Source organism: Chrysochloris asiatica, unplaced genomic scaffold (genome assembly GCF_000296735.1).
Source record: "Chrysochloris asiatica unplaced genomic scaffold, ChrAsi1.0 scaffold00445, whole genome shotgun sequence".
Taxonomy (NCBI): Eukaryota; Metazoa; Chordata; class Mammalia; order Afrosoricida; family Chrysochloridae; genus Chrysochloris; species Chrysochloris asiatica.
In genome coordinates, this window is record NW_006408963.1 from 811,361 (window position 1) to 833,603 (window position 22,243).

General features: G+C 57.1%; 2 protein-coding genes across 2 annotated transcripts; one reads left to right on the forward strand and one right to left on the reverse strand.

Moving 5' to 3' along the window:
* The first annotated feature begins 1,288 nt into the window (after positions 1-1,288).
* AVPR2 (arginine vasopressin receptor 2) lies at positions 1,289-5,141 on the forward strand. The gene is made up of 5 exons (XM_006877224.1): positions 1,289-1,473; positions 3,266-3,371; positions 3,572-3,635; positions 3,963-4,847; positions 4,936-5,141. The coding sequence occupies exons 1-5, from the start codon at positions 1,289-1,291 to the stop codon at positions 5,139-5,141; spliced, it is 1,446 nt and encodes a 481-aa protein (XP_006877286.1).
* A 632-nt stretch (positions 5,142-5,773) lies between these two features.
* ARHGAP4 (Rho GTPase activating protein 4) lies at positions 5,774-18,728 on the reverse strand. The gene is made up of 21 exons (XM_006877225.1): positions 18,662-18,728; positions 15,197-15,404; positions 14,961-15,123; positions 14,691-14,753; positions 14,300-14,482; positions 13,296-13,424; positions 12,994-13,215; positions 9,569-9,670; positions 9,216-9,407; positions 9,056-9,140; positions 8,881-8,908; positions 8,669-8,768; positions 8,184-8,244; positions 8,019-8,096; positions 7,792-7,926; positions 7,599-7,704; positions 7,258-7,491; positions 7,089-7,162; positions 6,821-7,007; positions 6,474-6,573; positions 5,774-5,968 (listed from the first exon to the last, which is right to left on the reverse strand). Exons 1-21 carry the CDS (start codon positions 18,726-18,728, stop codon positions 5,774-5,776), a joined length of 2,712 nt encoding a protein of 903 aa, XP_006877287.1.
* Between the last annotated feature and the right edge of the window lie 3,515 nt (positions 18,729-22,243).

Below are 22,243 nucleotides of genomic sequence, written 5' to 3' on the forward strand. Positions count from 1 at the left end.
TTGTGATACAATAGTGAATCATTGTTATCAGGACTGATTGTGAAGGTTGGAAATGTAAAGGTAGACGTTTTGTAGCAAGGAGGGGAGTGATTAACTCTTCGGCCTAGAAGCGGAGGTCCCTGGGACCAATGGTCAAAGGATAAGAGTGGAGAGCTGGACACTACCTCTGCTGTCACTGTTTCTGTTGGTAGGGATCTCACATGTTACTCATACTCCTCCTTCTTGATGCTCCTGGGATCTTCCTTCTCTGCCTCTGAAATGGCGCCTTTTAAGCCTACCTGGAGGGCAAAACGCACCAATCCATTTTAGAGTCCCAAGGTCGGTTTAAACCACAGGTCAGGGGTTCAAGCAAACCAGCTGCTCCTCAGAAACCCTACACAGGGTCACTACGTGTCGCAACTGACTCAACGGCACTTAACAACAACAATACCTAAATTGCACGGTTTGTGTGGTGCTGCAGGCTAATGCGTCAGACTGCAAAGTCGTTTGAACTGCAAGGTCGGTGGTTCAAGCTCACCAGCTGCTCCTTGAAAACCCTATACAGGGTCACTATGGGTCAGAATTGACTCAATGGCACTTCACAACAACAACTACCACTTGGTGGGAATTAAGAAGACTTGCGATAGAAAAGCCGTATCAGGTAAATTCAAGGCACCACACCCATGATGTTGCTTTTAAATTATGTCTTCTAATGTGACTCATCCCTGTATAGCACTTTCAAGGAAGTGGCTGGTGGGTTTGACCTGCCAGCCTTGTAGTTAGCAGTCCAGTGCTTACTTATCCTACAATATCACACCAGGACTCATTAACTATATTATTGTTGTTGTTGAGGGCCCACGGCTGCTGCCCTCTCCGGGACTGGTCTGAGCACATGGCCCAAGGAGTAGAGGCCCAGCTGCTCCCCCTACCCAGGTAGACACCCACTCCTGGTGTTCCTAGGCAGCCCAGAGCCATGTCTGCTGATTCATGTGACCTTGAAGTAAAGGGGTCCTGCCAGTCCCCTCCCCTGGAGTGTGGCTGGACCAAGGCCTTGCCCTGGGCCTGTCCCTTTCAAAGAGCTCTGGGTCCCTCAGCATCCATGGACTCCTCTCCTCCAGGATCTCAGCAATTGTGGCCGGGAACGTCTGCTTTCCTGACTCCAAATCCCAGGAAGTGCAGGCAACTAGGTGCTGGAGAAGACCAAGGGTGGCGCCTTGGTGCTTCACTTCCTCCCTGGGTCCTGAACTGCTCCCTTGCTGTCCTAGCCTTGGGCACAAGCCAGCCCCTCACTCTGTTTCTTAGACCTGCAATGAGGACCCTTCCGTACAACAGGAAAGCCAGGGCAGCAGGAGCAGAGACGGGTCCAGGCCTTGTGGCCACTGTCTGGTCCTGGGCAGAGAAAACCATCAAGAAATGGTGGTCCTTGGACCCTGGAAAGCGGGTCTCCTCACTGGCCCTGGGTCCAGGAGCTTGCAGCCAAGCATTCCTTTTGAGGTACCATTGTATGACAAAGAACCTTCAGAGAATGCTCCCCTGCTGCCCCTGGGCTGCCTCAGTTCCCTGGAGGTCAGAGGCTGTTGTCCCTGCAGGCCTGGGAGCCACACAGGGCCTCACTTCTCCCATTTTTGTGAGTCTGGATGACCTGAGAAGCGTGTTCATTCTCTTCAATGATGCTGGCAGTGATGCCAGGGATGACGTACGTACATCCTCACCCCAAGTGAGTCAGCAGAGCAGGTATGTGTGTGTGTTCTGGTGTGTGTGGTGTGTGCATGGCTGTGGGGCATATGTGTGCACTGTGTGCTGCGTGGATGTAGGGCAAGGAGGGATGATGTGTGTGTGCATTCATGGAGGACCATGCTTGTGATACCATGCATGTGCTTGCATGTGTGCTATGTATAGATGTGTGCATGGGTGCATGCTGTGCGTGGCATGTGCAGGGAATGTTGTAGGGCACGTATACATGCATGTGCTATGTGCAGTGTGTGCATATATATGTTGTAGGTGCCATGCATGCATTGCCTTACCATGCTTGGTGTGTGTGTGTGTGTGTGTGCATGTACATGTTGCATGTGGGATGTGTGTACCTGTATCCACTTTGTGTGGTGTGTGCATACATGGGCATGGCATATGTTGTGTGTGGGTGTGTACATGTACCTACTGTGTGTTCACATGTACATGGTGTGTATGCATGTACATGCCCCATATGGCATATGAGCATGCTGTGTCTGTCATCCTGTACGTGCTTTGTGTGGTGTTATCCATACATGTTCACGTGGCATGTATGTACACTCACATAGTGTGTAGTGTGTGTATCCATGTACCCGTTGTGTTTGTGCATACATGTATGTGTCGGCTGTGTGCCATGTTCAGGGCTGTGTGACCCTGGGCCCTGGTGAGCAATCGGACGAGGAGACACTGAGGGGAGGAAGACTGGTGACCAAGTTAAGGAGAGACTGGTCTCTGACCTTTTGGGTCAACAGAGAAGACAGACAAACAGGAAAAAGGGGCCAGTCTCTGGACTGGAGCCTGGCCCTGGGCGGGCTGGCCTGACCTCAGTTGAACTGGGGCCCAGCCTGTGGAGAGAAGTCAGAGAAGGGTGGAAAGAGAGGAGCTGAGGGGACAGGCGGCCGGAGTGGGTGGGCTAGAGTTCCTGCATGGAGGGGGAAGGGGAGGGCCCAGCTCCCTCTCTCTTACCCTCTGACCCCCATAGTGGGTGGGAGGGTGTCTGTGTATCAAGTGTGTGTGTGTACACTTGTGTGAGAGAGACAGCCAGACATGGAGACTAAAGGTGGAATGCAAGAACCCCCTCCTCCCAGGACAGGTAGCTAGCTGCAGGTGGGGAGGAGGAAGAGGGTGGACCTTGGCAAGGAAGCCGGATCTTAGGGGTCCATTAAACCCGGACTGGGCCCCCACCCCCTCCCTTCCTGTCCTTCCTCTCTGGTCAGGCCCTAATGGAGGCAGAGGAGGGGCTGTGCCCCCGCCCCTCCCGGGGCACCCTGGATTCTCACTCCAGCAGCCCAGGAAAGGCCAAGGCTTTGGGAAATGGAAGTCCCGCATTGTCCCACAAAAGTTTCTCCAATTCTGAACTCAGGGTTCTGCCAAGCTGCCCATGGGGTGCAGGTGGTGCGAGGATGGAGGGCACACAGGCCAAGTTGGGGCCCTAAGGAGTGGGTGGAAGGAGTGTGGGAGGCGGACGGGGCAGGCCAGGGGCCTACTTCCCAGTGACCTAGGAGTGAGCCAGTGTGGGAGGGGAGGGGCGGGGGGAGGAAGTCCCCCCCTTGAGCAGGTCACTCCCAGAGGCTGGGGCAGGGCGGAGCAGCGATGAAGAGCAGATCGGAGCTCCCGAGCCACTGCGCACTGCCCAGCTGCCCAGAAGCCGGGAACCTGGTCAGGTGAGGGGCGGTAAGGGGCGGTGAGGGGGCCCCCGGGACTCAGGCAGGTGGGGGCTGGGAGTCTCCAGGTCTTGAGGACTGTCAGGGTGGGTGCCCAGTTCTAGGCGTCCGTCCATCCGTCTTCCCCTGCCTAACCCTAGGAGACCTACTTCTGACTCGTGCTCTCAGTGACCCCTTCCCTTTCTCTTACATACCCCCAGCCCCACATAGGCCCCCACTGGCGAACCACTCTGAGGACCATGCTCAATGTGTCCCCCACCTCTGGTAAGGTTCCAGTCCCGAGGAGGCAAAGGGGCTCCCCAACTCCCGTGGAGCAAGCCAATCGTTCCCAAGGTCCCCAACCCAGGGGAGGGGGGACCAAGCGGGTGGGGTGGGGAGGGGGGGTCGTGGCCTGGGGGATAGGACCTGAGTATGACTGCACACCCACCCGGATTCCCTGAAAGCTGCCTCGAATACTGGAATGCTAGGTACCAGGAAGTGAGAGCCAGGAGTCCGCGGCGACATAGCCTCTCCTGTGTGGTACCTGCGTGGGCTCGGGTCCTCTATAGTCTCCACTTCCTTACTGAGTCCTTTCCCTCCACCCCTGGCCAGCTGGGTCTGGGCCCCTCTCTGGCCCCAGGGCCCCCGGCAACAGCAGCGAGAAGGAGCTGGAGCCCCGGGACCCGCTGCTGGCCCGGGCCGAGCTGGCTCTGCTCTCCACAGTCTTTGTGGCTGTGTGCCTGAGCAATGGCCTGGTGTTGGGTGCCCTGGTGCGGCGGGGGCGGCGGGGCCGCTGGGCACCCATGCACGTCTTCATCGGTCACTTGTGCCTGGCTGACCTGGCAGTGGGCTTGTTCCAAGTGCTGCCCCAGCTGGCCTGGGATGCCACCGACCGCTTCTGGGGGCCAGACGTCCTGTGCAGGGCCGTCAAGTACCTGCAGATGGTGGGCATGTACGCTTCCTCCTACATGATTCTGGCCATGACCCTAGACCGCCACCGCGCCATCTGCCGCCCCATGCTGGCCTACCGCCACGGTGGTGGCGGGGCTCGCTGGAACCGGCCGGTGCTGGTCGCCTGGGCCTGCTCGCTCCTTTTCAGCCTGCCACAACTCTTCATCTTCGCTCAGCGTGATGTAAGCAATGGCAATGGAGTCCTCGACTGCTGGGCCTATTTTGTTGAGCCCTGGGGCCGCCGTACCTACGTCACCTGGATCGCCCTGATGGTGTTTGTGGCCCCTGCCTTGGGTATCGCCGCCTGCCAGGTACTCATCTTCCGGGAGATCCACACCAGCCTGGTGCCTGGGCCAGCAGCGAGGCCTGGGGGGCAGCGTGGCAGGCCGCGGCCAGGTGGCTCCAGCGAGGGAGCCCGGGTCTCAGCAGCCATGGCCAAGACAGTAAGGATGACTCTGGTGATTGTGATCATGTATGTGCTATGCTGGGCACCTTTCTTCCTCGTGCAGCTGTGGGCCGTGTGGGACCCAGAGGCCCCTCTGGAAGGTGGGTGCAGCCTCGCCCTACACCCAGCAGGGGTCCCTGCACACACCCAGCAGCCGGTGAGCCATTGTTCCCTGCTCTTCCTCCCCAGGCCCCCCATTTGTGCTGCTCATGCTACTGGCCAGCCTCAACAGCTGCACCAACCCCTGGGTTTACGCCTTCTTCAGTAGCAGTGTCTCCTCGGAGCTGCGCAGTTTGCTGTGCGGCCGTTGGAGACATGCCCCTCCCAGCCTGGGGCCCCAGGAGGAATCTTGTGCCACGGCCAGCTCCTCCCTGGCCAAGGAGCCATCTTTATGAGGAGCCACAGAGAGGAGGGAACCCAATGGAACTGTGCCTGAGGACAAGTGGCTGCCACCTCGTACAGCCCTGGGCAAGCCCTGGCCCTCTCTGGGCCTCCCTGTTCCTGGCTTCATGGAGAGACCTTTGGCTCCATGGTCAGCCAGGGGCAGGGGAGAGGCCAAGACAGGGTGGTAGGGCCTGGGTGGCAGGGTAAGACAGGGGGTGCCCAGGAGGAAGGCGGGGGGAGCTAGCTAGGCACCTTGATCTCTCATCTCCCCCTTCTCCCCTCCCCGCTCTGTCTCCCTAATAAAACTTCCGGTTTGTGTTTTCACATGGTGAGGATCTCCTTGGCATAGGGTTAGCAGTGGGTATGGTGGCATAGAGAGGCAGGAGAACATACCGCACCCCCACAGACATGTGCACAGATATGGGACGCACTACATGGGTGACCTTTGAGGACCAGTGATGAAGGTGTCAAATAGTCCCATGCCCCCAAAACAGCGAGTTAACTGGCACCAGAGAATCATGGGGGTCTTTATAAATTGCTGCCACTCCCATCAGGCAAGCCTCTTCCACAGGGCTCTAGGGCAGCGCTGGGGCAGGTCCAGGAAGAGCAATTGGACCAGGAGCTAGTCCCTCTCAGGCAGGGTTCATTGTGGCTTGCCCACCCAGTCAGGACCCTGGGGACGGAATGCTGAGGGGGAAACTGGGGCCCCAGGGCCTCGGGGAAAGCCTTTGTTCTTGTTGGGACGGTTGGAGCCAGGAGATACTGGCCCAAGACCCTGGCGGGCAGCAGTCTTTCCCAAGAGCTCCTTAAACACACAGTCCATGGTTTGTGCCACGCTCTGGTGGGAAGAGGAAAAGGGGAAAAAGGAAGGCGACTTACAAGAGCCCTCCCACCAGCCCTGCCCCAGCCTCCCCCAAACCCTGCAGTGGCCTCCAGCGCCACAGCTTTGTCCTCCTCCTTCCCCTTTTGTGTTTTGGTCACAGCCTGGGGTGAGGCGAGCCGCCCTTCCTCTCTGCCCTGGCACCCTCTCCTCCCTCTGTGGCTACTGGGGACCCCTGGGATACTCAAAATCTCTTGCATTTCCCCTTGGGCTCAACAAGTATTCCTGCTTCCACCTATCTTAGCAGGGAGTCAAGTCCTCTCCTCACCTGCAAGACCCCTGCCTGCCCCCACTCCCCTCCCTTTCATCCTCTTGGTCCCAACAGTCCCTGGCATGTCTCTCCTGTCACCTGCAATGCTCCTGCCCCTGTAGGTGACCCTGTCACAGCCAGGCTGAGGGTCTTTAGTCCTGTTCTTACCCTCTGTCCCCACACCACACCCTGGGTTCTGCTTCGGGCGCTCACCTTGTCTATATCCACATGTCTGTCCGGAGAGACGGGGACGATGCAGTGCCGTCTATGCCCAGAATTGCCTGTGGTCTCGAGTGGGGCACTTGGCTCTGGCCTACAGGGCATTGAAAGTGAGCCGACGACAACTCCTCCCAACCAGACACCCCAAAAGCCCCTCACAGGCTCTCTCTGTCTGTCACCTCCCCCAAGGTCCCCTGCCTGGACTTGCCAGATGCTTCTTGGCCCTGGGGTTACAGTGGGTAGTGTCAGAATGACCGACCAGATCTGACATCTGTGGGAGGGTTGGGTGTGACAGGCAGCTGTGGGTTCCGGTCTCAGTAGGGTACGGGGTGCTTACTCACCCAGCAGCAGGCAGCATGATGTATTTGTGTGGGATCAATCCCAGTGTGCCGCCACACTCCCCCCGCCACCAGTCCCCAGAGGCTCGGGCGTGCAGTCTCAGGACGTCCCCCCGCTGGAATGTCAGCTCCTGGGCCGTGCGCCCCGTGTAGGCAAAGCAGGCCACAGCCTCCACGACCCCCTCCAGGTCTGGGAAGAAGACAGGGCCTGGTGGGAGGGCTGGAGTGAAGGCCAGGCTGGGAAGTGGGGCCTCCTTCCTGTCCCACTCACCATCCTCCTGGGCCAAGGACCCGGCTTCCAACTCCGGCTCACTATCTCCCACCATGCAGTCCAGCTGGCCATCCCTGAGATGAGAAGCAGATCGAGGTGGGGAGGGGGCTTCTGGCCCACTGGGTGCCCACCCCCTCCCCACCCCCCGCCCCAAGCACAGCGGGCCTACCCCAAACAGCTGGCGGAGGGTGGTGCTAGGCACTTCTCATAGACAGGGCCCGGCAGCTCAGCCAGAGGCGGGAAGATGAGCTCAGGCTGCAGGATGAGGGTCTGCACCAGCTGGTTGACCCGGCCCTGCAAGGCCACGGGGTCCTGGCCCACGGGCACAGGCAGCAGCGTGGGCCCGAAGCACACAGCCAGGTTGTAGGGATCCATCATGTTCTCGTCACTGTACTGGGCCAGGCTGGGAGCAGTGGGGTTATGGGCAGGTGCCCCTACTGCCCCCAATCCCACGCACAGCAGCCCACAATCCCCCTGACCCCTTTTGCCCCTCACCCCCTCAGGACTCACTGGTTGAGGAACGCAAAGAGGTAGCGCAGGACCACCAGCACTGGGCCTGGCAGCTGGGCCAGAAGGCGGCTCACAGGCTCCACCCGCTCCGCTGTACCTTCCAGCTCTGTGGCCAGAGAGAGGAGTGTGTGTGGGCTACTGCCACCACCGTGGAGTGGCACCCCATGCCATGCAACTTAGGCCCTGACCTCACCTGCGGAAGCCAGCAACTCGCCAAACAGGTCTGCGTGGAAGAGCGGGGGCTCCAGGCTCCGGAAATAGAGCTTCAGCACTCCAGCCACGGAGTCCAGGTCTTGAGCCCCACAGCCTTCCACCAATGGGTCCTCCCCTGGGGACAGCATGTAGGGAAGGGTGGCAGCAGGAGCTGGGAGCCTGCTTGAGTCCACCCCCACCTGGCCCCCACCCACCCTGCCTCCCCACCTCTCTCAAAGGCGTCCCGGATCTCTGAAACCCGGACCTGGGCGCCCGACACCCGGAAGATGCCTTCATGCTGGAGACCTGTAGGGAAGGAAGGCAAGGGGCCATAGGCACAGGGACTGGGTGCTGGGTGCTGGGGAGTAGTGCAAGGGGCTGAACCTTGTTTACCGTTGAGGTTAATGAAGCGGATACAACTTTCCACCACCAGGGGCACAGGCTGGCCGGAGCTCTGGGGGCAGAGAGGGCGTTTACCCAGGCAGGCTGGGGTTTCGGGTTGCCATTATAGTGAGGAAATGCAAACTGCGAATTTGTGGATTTAAATAGTTGGAGGATTCTTTTCAGCTTCTCTTATCTGTCTAGGGTCCCAGCACAGTGCACTGAGGGCTGCTACCACAAATTCAGAGATTTAAACCCACCAGCCACTCTATGTGAGCAAGACGAGGCTGCCCTGAAAAACCTGCTGTCTTAGAACCTGTCCCCTAGGGTCGCTACGATTCGGAATCAACTTGATGGCAGTGAATTTGGCTCAGTGAGAATGTCCTGCAATCTCTGGAGCCACAGGAAGTCCCCCAGGAAGTAGCAGATGGCCCCTGGGGGACACGGGGGTCAGGCAGGGCTGGAGAGTCAGATGGAGTGTGTGGTGAAGCGAGCACCTGGATGAACTTCTCCATGTCTCCCCCAAAGAGCTTCTGGTTATACTGTGAACAGGGGCGGGGATGGCGGCTCCTCTGGACTCTCTGGGAAGGCTGGGTCCTGCAGTGAGGTGAGAGGTCTCTAATTCTCCTCCAGTCCACAGGGGCCTGAGAGCCCAGAGGATGGAAGAGAGGGGATAATGGGCCCCTGAAGGTACCTCATGTCAACTCACCAGGACATCCCCCGCTCCTCCTTGTCACCTGGAAGGAGAAGACACTGGTCAGAAAATCCAAGAGTAAGATCAGGGCCAAGGGCTTTGCTGGGCTGTTTCTGACACATGGATTGGGGAGGGCCCCGGCAAGACGTGAGGCGTGGGGGGGTCAAGCCTGGGGTACAGTCCGGCCCACCTCGCTGGATGGCCTCCTGAAGTCGCTCGTGCTTGGCCTGCAGCTTGGCAAGGACACTCCGGCCACTCAGATACTCCTGTAGCTTCTGGGGAGCCCAAGATTCAAGCCTTGCAGCTCTCCAGAGCCTCCCCACCCTGCCCTGGCCAGCCTCCGCACCCACCGTGATGTAGAAGGTCTCCGTCTCCTGCTGCTGGCCTCGCCTCCGGCCAGCTTGGCGAACCCCTGGGTCAGAACCTGTGGACTTGAGCGACTCGGTGGAAGGACTGGCCTGGAGGGGCTCAAGTACGTCCCCGTCATCCGATGATACCAACTCCAGCAAGGCCTGCAGCGTCGCCTTCAGTGTCTTGTTCACCTGGGGAAGGGACCACACAAGGGCAGGAAGCAAGGGGAGATGAGGAAGTCCAAGTTAGAGGAAACTGGGAAGCCGCAGGCTTCTGGGCGTGTGGTGAGTAAACGGACAATCTCAAGCCAGATCTGGGTTCCTACTCTGTGAGCCCCCGCCCGCCCACGTACCTCCTCTGTCTCAATGGTCTGTCGGCCTAGGCGGCTCTGGATATTCTGGGCTCGGGGCAGAATCTCATCCCGCAGCTCCATTTCAACCTGGATCTCGGCCACCTGTGGAGGACAGTGACTAGGGCACAGTGCTCAGACACCCAGCTCTCCAGTGCATGAAGGAATGGAGCACGGTCCTGCTGCTTTGGAGGCCAATGTGCTGTCCCTCCAGCACCTGACCCATAGGAAAAAATGGTTCTCACGCATGTGAGGCTCTCAACTGCAGAAGCTTGAAAGCAGGGGGCCCCAACAGCTATGAGCACACCAGTGTTCCCCAAAGTGCCAATCACCACAGCCAAACAGTGGAAAGAAGCAAGTGTCTATCAACACACAGATCGACACAAGGTGGTTCATCCTCCGCCATAAGGAGACGCTGGTAGATATCCTGGTACATACTCCAACACGATGAACCTCACAGTATACAGAAGGCTTGAGCCTTGAGCACTGAGCTCCCTGAAGAACCATCTCTCTTGACCACGGGGAGGGGGATCAAGTGGACCAGAGCAGCTGGGAAGCAGACATGGGAAGCCTAGGGGCCAGTGAGCTGGTGCCCATGGGGGAGGAAGAACTCCAAAACAGAGGGGAAGGGTGTGTGTACACCGTGGAGACTATCATCAGTGTCACTGAGTGGTCCATGAATGTGTCCACGTTGAGGAGTTGATGGAGGCTTTGCTGCGTGCATTCTCAACAATATCAAAATAAATCAAATTTATGGGAGAAAACACATTACACTGAGTAAGGTAAGTCAGATACAAAGGACAGATATTATCTGAGTCCATTGATACGAAATGTCCAGAAAAAGCAACTGCCTTTCTGGACATGCCAGATTTCTGGTTGCCAGAGGCTTGGGCCAGGGGATAGCTACAGGCTGACAGCAATCCTTTGGGGATGATTTAATACATTCTCAAACGGATTGTGGAGACAGTTCCCCGACTCTGAAGATACTGAAACCCATTACATCGTGCACTTTGAAAGGGTGAAGTGTATGATGTGTGATTCATCTCTCAATGAAGATGTTGAAAAACTATGGACAGGGTGGCTGGGTCTGAGACCAAAGAGTGAGGGCTGGAACACACAGGAACGTGGCTCACTCTAACTAACATGGGAATGGCCCACCCCATGGACAAAGTGGGGATGGGAGAATGCTTCCAGAAAAGAACTCCTCTTGAACATGGGAAAATGTCCCAAGAAATGTGACACCCACACTACAGGCCCTCTCCCTGCTGGGCCAGTCGGGTGTGGGAGGCACAGGATTGTCCTGAGTGTTTGTTTGTGGGCACGGTGTGCAACCAGTTGGCCGTGGTGTTCCCCTTTGAACGTAAATAGTATCACCGAGCCTTTGCATCAGACAAGGCCATTCTCTGGCCGTGGCGGCGGCAAAACAAAGTCACAGAAACGAGCACGCAGCCCACTGTGTCTCACTACATCCTCCCACCTTCTGGGCACAGTGTACTCTGTACCCAGTTACGGGACTGTTTACACTTCCTGCCAGTCCCCCATCAGCAAAGTCTCCAAGTTCCCTAACACCAGCCCAAATCCTCTATGTCCATGGGATTCGGCCTCCCTCTCAGCAAGGAGCAATCAACCCCCTCATTTTCAAGTGCTAGTGTCTTTAGCTGGAGGGCATTAGCCTAAAAATCGGTTGATTAAAGGAAAAGCTACACACCAAAGAATGTGTCTCTCAGTGTCCACTCTACTTCCCCAAAACTGGCAGCAGAAGATGAGACTTTTCTTTGGGGAAACTGGGCAGTGCAAAAGGGAGGACTTTACATAGACCAGCATTTGGGGTCTTCCAACAGAAGAGTTGCCCTGCAGAGAGGCCTGCTAGTGACAAGTTCCGCTCAAAGTGAAGGGTCAGCAAAAACAGAAGCAGACCCTTAACGAGAATGAGATGATTTGACACAGTGACAGGGGCAATGAGCTCAAAGAGAGCACCAATTGTGAGGATGGCATAGTCGACAACTACAATCAAAACACCGACGAGATCCCATCATACCCCAGTAGTAATGACAGTTTAAAGGTGTGGAGAGACTGGAACGCCCATACACAGCCGGCAGGACTGGAAAATAGTGTAGCCACTGTGGACACCAGCTGGGCACTCCTCCAGAAGCTGGCCAACACTGAAGCCACTTGGAAACACATGAACATCAGCCTCTACAGCTCCGAGAGCTCAACTAGGTGGTGCCCAGTGACCACTACCAACTGACCTGAAAGGATCACCTTGGAAGAACCTGGATAGAGTTGGAGGAAATGCGGACGAAAACTCAAAATTATATTTTAAAAAAATCATAATAAAATAACAGGCTTACTGGTCAGCTAGAGATTGGTGGAACTCCAAGACTATGGTCCTTGGTCAGCCCCGTGGGTCAATTTCCAGCCAAGCAATAGGCAGGTCTATAGGGAGGACAACAGCACTACCCACAGGCCAAACTTCAGGATTGCAAAGGAGAAACAGAAAGAAAACCCACAGGGAGAAAGTGGGCTAAGTGAAGTTACACTGAGGGGATCCCAGTCAGGGAGAGGAAAGCAAGTGCAGAAAGGGTTGAATGGGAAAATGAAGATGTGCCCTGTAAACCTTCATTCGTTCATAATAAAAACAGTTGTTGGTTTTTCATTTGGGGCTAATGGGATTGGAAGAGAAAAAAATGGGTGTGCTTGGCCAAGGGCGACGGTGGCAGGGCCAAGTTCTGATCGGCCTCGGAAGGGAGTCAGTCAGCCCAGCGAAGAGTGAGAATCACACTGTGGCCGACAGATGGAGGGAAATGCTAGAGGCAGTAGCTGTTTCTAGGGAGTGGGTACTGGCAGCACGGAGGTGTGGGTGTCATTGTAAGCATGGATCACAGTTGCCTTTTTTAACCACAAGCATGTCTTCACGCTACGACACTGATCAAAGTACCAATGAAATAAAAGCTGCAAGGGTCCGCCCTGTAATCCCAGGTAAACTGCTAACAGAAGCCAGTAAGGTGTGGACCATTGTGCCTTTCCATGTGTATGGTTGAGGTCCCTTCACATTTCCTTTTGGAACCACAGCCCCTTGTATGCGTTGTGGATGGTCAATGGCTGCAACACATTTTCCTTGGTTTGGGTTTTTTTAAGTTTTCCTTTCCCTACCTAGTTTGTTTCTGTTCCTTAAATAGGTAAAAGCAGTTGCCATCACGTGGGCTCTGACTCATGGCGACCCCACATGTGTCAGAGTAGAACCATGTTCCGTAGGGTTTTCTGTGACCAGATCCTTCCTCCAAGTCTACCCCTCTGGGGAGACTCAAGCCTCCAGGCTCTCTTTTAGCAGCTGAGCACAGTAACCATTTGCCCCACCCAGGGATTCCTCAGCCAAGTGGAACCCACTCCCTCCTCCCTCAAAGGACAGAGCTCGGGTGAGGCCTCACCTCATCCCCCTCGTGGGGTTGGTAGTCAAAACGCAACGGTGGACAGAAGGCAGCTGCGTGCACTTCTAGCACCTTGGCCTTGTCCCCTGGAGGATCCAAGGCCTCCAGAGCCTCATCCAGACTGCCCAGGCCCTGCATCTGGGAGGCCTGGGTACGGCCCTCAGCGACGGTGTAGCTCCGGAGCACCTGGCCCAGGGTCAGGTGGAATCCTGTGTCACAGCACTAGGGGAGAAAGAAAGAAGAAGTTTCAGGTGGGCTCTGGCAGTGTGGCCTCCAGAGCCTGGCCCACCTCCAGGACTCACATCCATGAGGTCCAGCACATCATACAAGTAGTAGTTCCTGACGGCTGCATTCACACTGGCCAGACTCAGCAGGTACTCATTCCGTGCCTTCGTGCACTTGAGCTTGTGCTCCACGAACTTGGCATGACGCTGTTCAGACAGCACATCCGGTCCAGGGTCACCCACGCCACTTGCCCTCCCTTCCCCTGTGGACAGGGCCTGACTCAACATGGCCAGACATCCTAACGTTCCCCCATGTGGCCAGGCACAAACCCTCTCAGGGCCGGAGTCTTGCCATCCAGCTGGTGCCACCACTTCGAGATCATCGTCCATCCCCACCCTCCAAGACCCGTGCCTTGGTTTGGGCCCTCATCATACCTGTCATTCCTCACCAGTGGGACTAGCATCACACTCCTGCTCCCCCCACCGAGCCATGCCTCCCACAGTACGGGCTGAGTGGCTGAGGAGCCTGGAGGATTGTGGGGGGAACTTCACAGCAGAGAAAAGCGACAGAGCACGTCCCCGGTAGAAAGAAGGGACCAAAAGGGCCAGCCCGGGGTGGGACAGCCACAGGGTTTATGGGGACCAGAGGTAGAATGAGTGGCCGGGGGCCAGGGATTGGTTGTCACCCAGCTCATTCACCTCCAGCCCTGGCCCAAGTTGGTGACTCAACCTTGCCACTCTTTCTTCAGGAGCTACCTCAAGCATTCCTTCTTCTGGTCCATCACCCACTCACCCCTCACCCTCTGCGCCAGGCACAGCATTCTCCTTCTCCCTTGGGCTCTGCAGCCCCACCAAAGCCCTGTGTCATCGGGCTAGTATCAAGCATCCCAGGTTGTCCCAGGTGGAGCCAGTAAAGCAGACTAGACCCAATCCCTGTCCTGACCCTGGAAACTATGGGCAGGCCAGCCCATGACCAGTGACCCTCTGCCCCCGGCGCTGCCTTCTCCCCTGCATGCAGAGCGCGGAGTCTCTAGAGACATACACGTAGCAGAGAGGCTAGAGCAGGCACCCTGCAGGCCCACCTTCTCCACCAGTCGCCCTCCCTTCTTGAAGGAGGTCTTCCTAGAAGGTCCAGCCTCCGTGGCAGCTGTGGCCGTGGCAGCAGCGCTCCGGCCAGCTCGCTTCTCCTCCTGGCGCTCGGCTTCCCGGAGCTTGGTCTCAGCAGTCACACTTTCTGAGCGGTACACCTGGTATGTCTTCCTAGCCTTGAAGAAGACCAAGGCAGAAGAACAGTCGTGGCCGAAGACCACGGCCACAGCTGGTCCCCTGACTCCTGGCCAGGAAACCACAGGATCCCTTGCAAGCTCCGAGCTTGAGGCCCAGGGAGTGGAGTGTCTGGCCCCAGGTTCCCCCCACTAGGTCACCCCTGGAGGCAGGCCCCCTTTGCTCGCTGTTGCCCTGGACCATCCTCACCGTCTGCAACTCTGAGATCACCTCCAGGAGCTCGTCCTGCAGTCTTTGCTCCAGATCCTTACTCTAGAGGTGGGAACAGGCCAGGAGCAAGTGGAACCGCCATCGACTGGGCTTAGACGGACTCATCCGGGCTCCTTGTTCCAGGCTCCACCCACTCAAGCCCCATCTTTGACACACCCTCCACCCCTCACCTCCAGGCACAGTCCCCTGGGCTGCCCTGAAAGAAGCTGGGCTCTCCATGCCCCCTGTAGCCCAGGGGGAGGACCTTACCTTCCTGACTATGCGCCCCACATCATCCGCCAGGTGGGTTAGGCGCTGAACGAGGGGCCCGGCCAGTACTTCGCTGAGGGCCGCGCTGTCCTGGCTCTGCTGTCGTGTCTGCTGCAGCAACACGGCCCAGCAATGTAAGGGCGACAGGAGGGACGGCTCCTTCCTGGGGGCAAAGGAGCACTCAGACCTGGGCTTGGCTGACCCAGGCGCAGCCAGCCTGCCAGCACAGCGCCTACCGGAAGCTTTGGTGCTCACGGTTGCCGCTGCCCATGCGACCTCCGCGGCCAGAGAAGCGCTCGGCCAGCTTGTCCAGGCCCCGTGAGTACTCCAGCTCCACCTCGGCCCTCCGCCGCATGAATTCAGCCAGTTCCTGCAGCAGCTCCCGCCGCAGCTCTCCCTGCACCTCCAGGCAACGCAGCTGCTCACTCAGCTGCCAGCGGATCTCTGCAGAGGTAGAGACCCCAGAGGCCTGTTCCTGGCTGCCCCAAGGTCTGCTGGGGCAAGAGATGAGAGCCTTGGCTGCCTGGAGTTCTGTGCTGGTGTCCAGGCAGGCCCTCTGTGCTCCTGAGGCCGAAGAGTGTGAGGAAGGGCATCCCAGTACATGGGGCCAGGAGTGGCCTCCATGGGGACCACAAGTCCCTGTCTTCCCTATCACGAGTCAGCCCTCCCTCTCCGTGGCCCATCTGCTGCCACTTCCTTCCCCTTTGGTGGCCAGGACCATAGCCAGGTGGTGAGGGCAGTGGCTGGCTGGCTCAGTCCGATCAGGCTCATAAGAGACCCATTCCCCATCCCCCACCCATCTCCCACAAGAGAGCCTGCCCTGTGTCCGGCCTCGCTGTGGGCATTTTAACACCTTTATCCCCTTCCCACACAAACCTAAAGTTTGGAGGGCAGAAAGCTGCCAGTCTGAGGGGCTTGAGCAGCCGTGAAAACGCATACCCAATGGGACCTTCCCCGACTCGGCACTCCTATACCTGCTCCAGGTCCAGTACTTGCTGGGCTGGGAGTAGGGGAGGCAGACAACTGAATGTGGGAACAGGGGGACTAAGATGAGCGAAGCGAGGTGCAGTCAGAACAGCCTCTCAGAGTTCAGAGTGACACTGTGGGGGCAGATGGTGAAGAGCCTGTGGCCAGGGAAACACTTGAACTGGACTCCAAATGACAGGGAAGCCAAAGTTCAGATCCATGTGACTGGGCTTCATTTTCACAGGGAAGTCTCTCAGGAGAACAGGAGTGGCACGGTTCGGGGTAGCAGCTGGAAAGAAGTACTGTGCACAGCTCTGTAGTGGTTCGATTCTTTCCTGTGGCTTCTCTCCCTGGCCTCCAGCCTAACCACTACCTGCCTCCGGGACCAGCTCTGGAAGCTGCAATCCCAACCCTCCTCCAGGAACTCCTGGGAAAGCAGAGATGGGGTGGGGACTTCCTGCACAGACTCAAGTCAGGCTCAAACTGACTTGTCAGTTACATGAGCCATTTGGGATGAGCTTCTTGTCACTTGAAGCCAGAAGAATCTTATTGGAATCAGGGCAACATTTTTGGATAAAAGTAAATTTCATTTCGTTTCAAGAATGGTCTGAGCCCCAGCTTTCAACACCTTCTGCCCAGTGTTAACCCTGCCCTCGCCAGAGGCATACGTTCCCTAAGGACCAATTACAGCAAGCAATGCTGAACGGACTGGCAGACAAAACAATTCGTTTATGCTTCGGTGCCAACAGCTAAAGACGAGCTTCTGGATCACACATGCGTACTGGCTGATGTCAACTGTGAGCAGGACTGGTGAATTACAGCCTGACTCTGAAGTACACCAGCGCCCCTAGTGGCAGCCAGCAAGTCAGCACCCCTAACAGAGCCACCATAGAGCGGTTTGTCTGAGACTGGTGATCTCACAGGGTGCTCTTCCTGCTCCCCGCTGCAACTGAGGTCTGGCCCTGTCTATACCCCCTGTTAGGATACCCTGTGTTTTCTCGCTTTCTTATTCTGCTTTCCCACCAGACTAGAGCTGTTTACCAGGGTCGTCTCGGGGCTTGGGACAGGATGTTGTTAGGGTTAATTTCTACTACCCTATACAGTGGGTTTGAACTACCACCTTGTGGTTAGCAGGCCAGTACTTATCCTAAAGCACCACGCCAGGAACCCTGGGACAGGATGTTGTTATCAAGTGCCGTTGAGTCTTTTCTGACACATAGAGACCCTTGTATAGGGTTTACGAGAAGCTGTTGGTGGGTAAGAACTGCCAACTTTGTGGTTCAAACTGACTTTGTGGTCCAGCGTTTATCCTACAGTGCCACACCAGGACTCCCCTGGGACAGGATAAAAGGGTACAAAACATTTGCCAAATGAAAAGATGGGCTCCACCTATGCTAGAATTCATAGCTGAGTCTTGTGTCCTGCTGATCCTTCTTGTGAGCCAACAAATGAAACAGATGAAAAGCAACGAGGCCCCTTAGGAAGTGGTCGGCAGGACAGCGACCTTGGTTTTCTAGCATGGTAGGAAGTTGGGGTTTGGGTTTTATTTTTGAGGGGAAATGGGGAACAGAGGCCAAAATCGTTGGCGACCCAGAGCAGGCAAGGAGCATCTTTAAGGCTGTCTTATCTGGACTCGCACTTGCGTATCCCTCATGACCGTTTTGGGGAGCAGGATGAGGATCGGTATCTTAATCGGCGAAATGATAACAATGAGGCTTGGCGAGCTGGCAATATGGCAGTATGTAAATTACTTGCACCAGGTGATTACAATGGAACCTGTATCATTCTATTTTTGAGAGGCCATAGCTGGGGAAAGGAGGCCTGGTGTGGCACTGTGGGTTAATACACTGGACTGCAAGGTCGGTTAGAATTGCAAGGCCGGCGGTTCGAGCTCACCAGCCGCTTCCTTGGAAACCCTATACAGGCTCCCGATGGGTCGGAACTGACTGAACGGCACTTAACAACACCCAGAGGGTCTGCCTCCCAGGTATATGGCTGTCACACACCTAAAGGCACTGAAGGACTTTGGGTTCCTAACTGTTGGTGCTAGAGGCCACCTTCTTTCCTCTAAAAAAGGTACCACGCCCTGAATAAGGCCAGCAGAAGCTGTTGACTAGGAATTTTCCAAGGTGATGTGCGTGAGATTTGCATAGGATCTTTTATCAGAACCCAGAGACCTAACGTCAGAAGGCTGTGAAGTGGGCCCTGTTGCCAATCTCAAGTCAAGAAGTCACTCTGAACGACCTCAAAGCTAAAGGGAGGGAAAGGCAGTGCCCAGGGATTGCAGGCCGGCTGGTTTTAGAGGAGAGAAATCCCCAAACCACTCACCGCCCCTCCGCCCCAGATGGGTCAAAGTGGTCGATTCCACCCTGGTTGGGGGTCCACGTTACAGTGAAGCAAGTCACACCTGCTCCGCCTTCCCGCAGGCCGCCGGGATCTCCACGGTTAGGTACAGTATGGCCAAACAACAGAACGGAAGGGAGGGGGGGGCGGGCTGGGCAGTCACCCCTTCGGAGATCTAAGAGGACCTCCAACCAAAGGAGGTCAGCCAGGCCAGCAGGAGCTGGGGTTCCTTCTCACCCCTCCTCCAGAGATCAAAGGACACGGGGTTGTAGGGACTTGTCCGGCTCCGCGCCCGTCAGGCCACCAGCGGGGGGCCTCCCCAGCAACTCGGGCGCCCCCACGACCTCGGGGACTCCGCGGGGAAGGGTCGACAGCGCCGGGGCACCTCTCACCTTTGACTTGTGTCTCATACTCAGCCTGCGGCCCCCGCTCCCTGCGCAGCTTCCCGTGAGCGGCCATGGCCGCGCCGTCGAGCCCCACTGCTCCCACGCGACCGCGACCGGCGGCGCTGGGACCTCGGGCGGCGCCGAAGGCAGCTCTGCGCGCCGACCCCGCCCCCGCCGGCCCGATCCCGCCCCCTGCGCCCCTCCTGGAACTGCCCGCACAGGGGTTCCTGGCCCAGGCCCGGCCTACCTTGCGCTGGGCCAGGGCGATCGTGAGAGCCCCAAGGTGTCCAGCAAGTTGGCAACCTCTGGCTGCCATCCCCTACCACCTCCCCACGTCGCATCCTCCACCTCACAGCCCCTGGGCCTTGGTTGTCAATGGACAGTAACACATCTATTCCAGCCCTGAGCTCCCCCTGTATCAACTGCTTTCCTCTGACCCCTGAGACATCGGATGGGCTCCCCTTTCCCTCCCTTTCGAGTCACAGCCCCGGGAGATGAGCCCCAGGGGTTCAAGAGCCAGCCAGGGTGGAAAGGTCCAGAGGGGAGGGAGGTCAGCCACTGAGATTAAGACTTTGGCCCTGGGTGCCCTCTTGGCGCCTTCAGGGCAGGGAGAGAGAGGCCTTGGCCTGAGGTTCCCCTTCTCGAACCTGTGGGGAGGAAGGAGCCTCATTTCTCCATAGGAGGTTACCACTTCCTGCTGCAGGAAGTAGCTCTTCTGCCTCCCCTCCCCATGCTTGCACCTGCCTGGGGGTAGGAGGCAGCCCTCCTCCTGGCCTCTCAGAGCAAGGCCTTAAGGGAGCAAGGCTTGGATCTTCCCTCATCTAGGAGTGTTGGGGTTTCCTCCCACCCCCTCTCCAACACCTGGAAGCCACAAGACAACAGATTTTTGTCTCTAGTAAATTGGAAAAGCAAGTTCATACTGGCGGGTGACAAGTTGACTAGACAACTGTCTTCTGTTTGGTGGGAGGGGAGTCCTAGATGATGGAAGAGGAGATGCTGCCGTAGGGGCACTTTGAACGCGAAGTCACAGTCAGGCTATGTGGAACCGTGGGGAGCACAGGCGGGTGTTGGAGGAAGGCCTGGGCCCGGTACTTCCTGCAGTACAGCTTATACACAATTCTTTTACTCTGAAAGGAAAAACATACCCCACTCTGAGGACACGGGGCCCTGGTGGCATAGTAAATTATTCGTTGGACTGCTAACTGCAAGGTCAGTAGTTGAAATCCACCAGCACTCCATGGGAGAAAGAGGAGGCTTTCTGTGTTGGCTAAGATTTACAACCTCAGAAACCCTGAATGGCAGCCAACCACCACCACCACCACCACCATTCTCAGTACCGAGACCCTTCTCAAAGTTGCCATATGTCCGCAGGGCTTTAAGGCCTGAAAGCTGGCCAGACCCCAGCTGGTCCAGAACCTGGGCTTTGGGCAGTTCCAGAGGGGAGGGATGTCAGCCCTTGAGGACTTTACAGCAGTACCAGGCACACCCGAAACGACATGTCAGGAAGGTGACCCAAATGTCCCAATATGCTTCAAGCCGAACGGGATTCAGGCACCCATGCCCCTCATCACCTAACTCCAACATTCCCAGTGCTTTCCATCTGGTCCTCAAAGCTCCCTTGTCCATCCTGCAGAGCCAGGCACAGAAACACTAGACTAACTAGACTGAGTTCTAATTTCAATGCCCCCCTCAGCCCTTTTTCCACGCTGACCCTGCTTTTAGGACCCTCATTAGCATGAAAGCCGGTCCCACGGATCTCTCTCTCATCTCCAAGGAATCCCTTCCAAGGACCAGATCAGTGGACTCGGCTGAACTGTGGGGAATCTGGGGCGCCCTGGAGGTGGGTGTGATTGGTGAGGTCGGCTGCATAGACAGAAATTGCTCAGTGGGGGCCGTCACAGTAACGGGGAGAGCAGAGGAATGCCTGAATGGGAGAGTGAGACGCTCTTTCCCTACAAGTCCACTTTCCCTGAGACGTGTAACAAAGGGGCTTCAGGGTTCTGGAGGCGCGTTGGTGTGTATGGTTCATGCCCTCGGGCCTGCCTCCAGTCACGGGCCACCAACAGAGTCCCAGCCGCACCGACTGGCTGCAGACAGGGCTGCAGAGATGAGGAAGCGCTGAGCCCTAGGTCGGCCAGGCCTGTGGCTTCCCCTCCCCCTCCGTCCAGGAAACCCAACCCTTCAGAACGCATTTGCATGAGAACAGAGAGGAAGCCGCGCGTCCACCGGGGTAGCCCAGGCTTTGGGCGCCGCCAGTCCGCTGGCGGGCCAGAGGCGGGGGCGGGGAGGAACCTCAGGCTCGCGCGCAGACGTTCCACTCGCTGAGACCCAGAACAACGCAGAGCCCACCCTGCCGCCTGGGACCAATCAGAGCCTGGGAATGAAGCAGCCGACTGCCTGCGAACCGGAAAGAACCTACGCAGGGCGCGGGGGGGGGATGGGCGGGACGACACATCGGCTTGACCCAATCGAAACGCAGTCTGGCCCGAGTCAGCCGGCTAGAAAGCAGCGGATTGCGCAGGCGCGCGCGTCCTTTGGGCCCTTCCCACCCCTGTTCTCTAGGCAGCGTTTCTAATCACGTCCACCGCGCCCGCCAGAGAACCAGGGGCGGGGAGGAAGAGGAGACTCGCTCAGTGCGAGCTCCTGCCTGCCTGCCTGCCTGCCTGCCCGCCCGCCCACCCCTGGAGGCAAACCAGAAGCAGAAGGTTGTGGGGTTTCAGGCCCAGTGAAGAGCAGAAAGAAAAGGTTCAGCACAGGTTAGGGTGAACTAGATGATGAACAAACAAGTGTCTGTAACTTGTAAGGACCCCTAGGACGGTACACCACCAAGTCAGCCATTGTTGATAAGTGCTGTCGAGTTAGTTCCGACCCATAGTGACCCGGTATAGGGTCTTCAACGAGTGGCTGGAGAGTTTGAACCACCAACCTTGCAGTTCAAACAGACTTTGCAGTCCAGCGCATTAACCCACAGCGCCACTCCAGGGCTCCACTTAAACCAGATTGTCAATGTTTCAAAATCAGTTCAATTGTAACAAAGTACACAAAGGCAAGATAACCACCCAACAGATGACAGATGAGAGTAGGACAGATGGAGTCCAGGGTTCTGTTGAGTCTAAAGTAGCACCAAAAAATCAAGTCTGCCTTTTGTCTAAATGAACCCAGTCCCAAGACATTAGCACTGTGGGCACACAGGACTGGGGACTGAGAGTAGGAGCCAAGGAGTAGTTGACAAAGCTGGGCCATTCCCCCAGGTACAACTGTAGAAGCCTGCGAGCCAGGAGCTGAGGGCATCACGGGTGATCCTCAGGACACACTCAGGCTGGCTCCAAGGGCCCTCTGGGATTGTCCAATTCAACCATCAACCCAGACTCCTCGGGAGATGCTAAGGCCCAGCACTGGAACGAAGACAGTGTCCTATGGGGAGGAGGGCTGCCATCCTCAGGGTCTGAAGGCCACCCCTGGGGAGCCCACCCCCAAAGTCCCTTCTACTTAGCAGGAGTTTCAGTGGGATGGCCACAGAAAGGCAGGAGAGAGAGGCTCGTCCACCGAAAGTATACACTCAAGAGATTCCCCCACTACAGGGTGATC

What these genes read in the sequence shown, in the direction of transcription:
- AVPR2 (XM_006877224.1), top strand. Translation starts at nt 1,289, where the DNA reads ATGAGGACCCTTCCGTACAACAGGAAAGCCAGGGCAGCAGGAGCAGAG. An exon ending in AGCCAAGCATTCCTTTTGAG is followed by an intron (nt 1,474 to 3,265) that starts GTACCATTGTAT and finishes CCCCTTGAGCAG; the next exon opens with GTCACTCCCAGAGGCTGGGG. An exon ending in GAAGCCGGGAACCTGGTCAG is followed by an intron (nt 3,372 to 3,571) that starts GTGAGGGGCGGT and finishes ACATACCCCCAG; the next exon opens with CCCCACATAGGCCCCCACTG.
- ARHGAP4 (XM_006877225.1), bottom strand. Translation starts at nt 18,728, where the DNA reads ATGGCCGCTCACGGGAAGCTGCGCAGGGAGCGGGGGCCGCAGGCTGAG. An exon ending in AGACCATTGAGACAGAGGAG is followed by an intron (nt 9,408 to 9,568) that starts GTACGTGGGCGG and finishes TCCCTTCCCCAG; the next exon opens with GTGAACAAGACACTGAAGGC. An exon ending in CCGCTTCATTAACCTCAACG is followed by an intron (nt 8,097 to 8,183) that starts GTAAACAAGGTT and finishes CCTTCCCTACAG; the next exon opens with GTCTCCAGCATGAAGGCATC.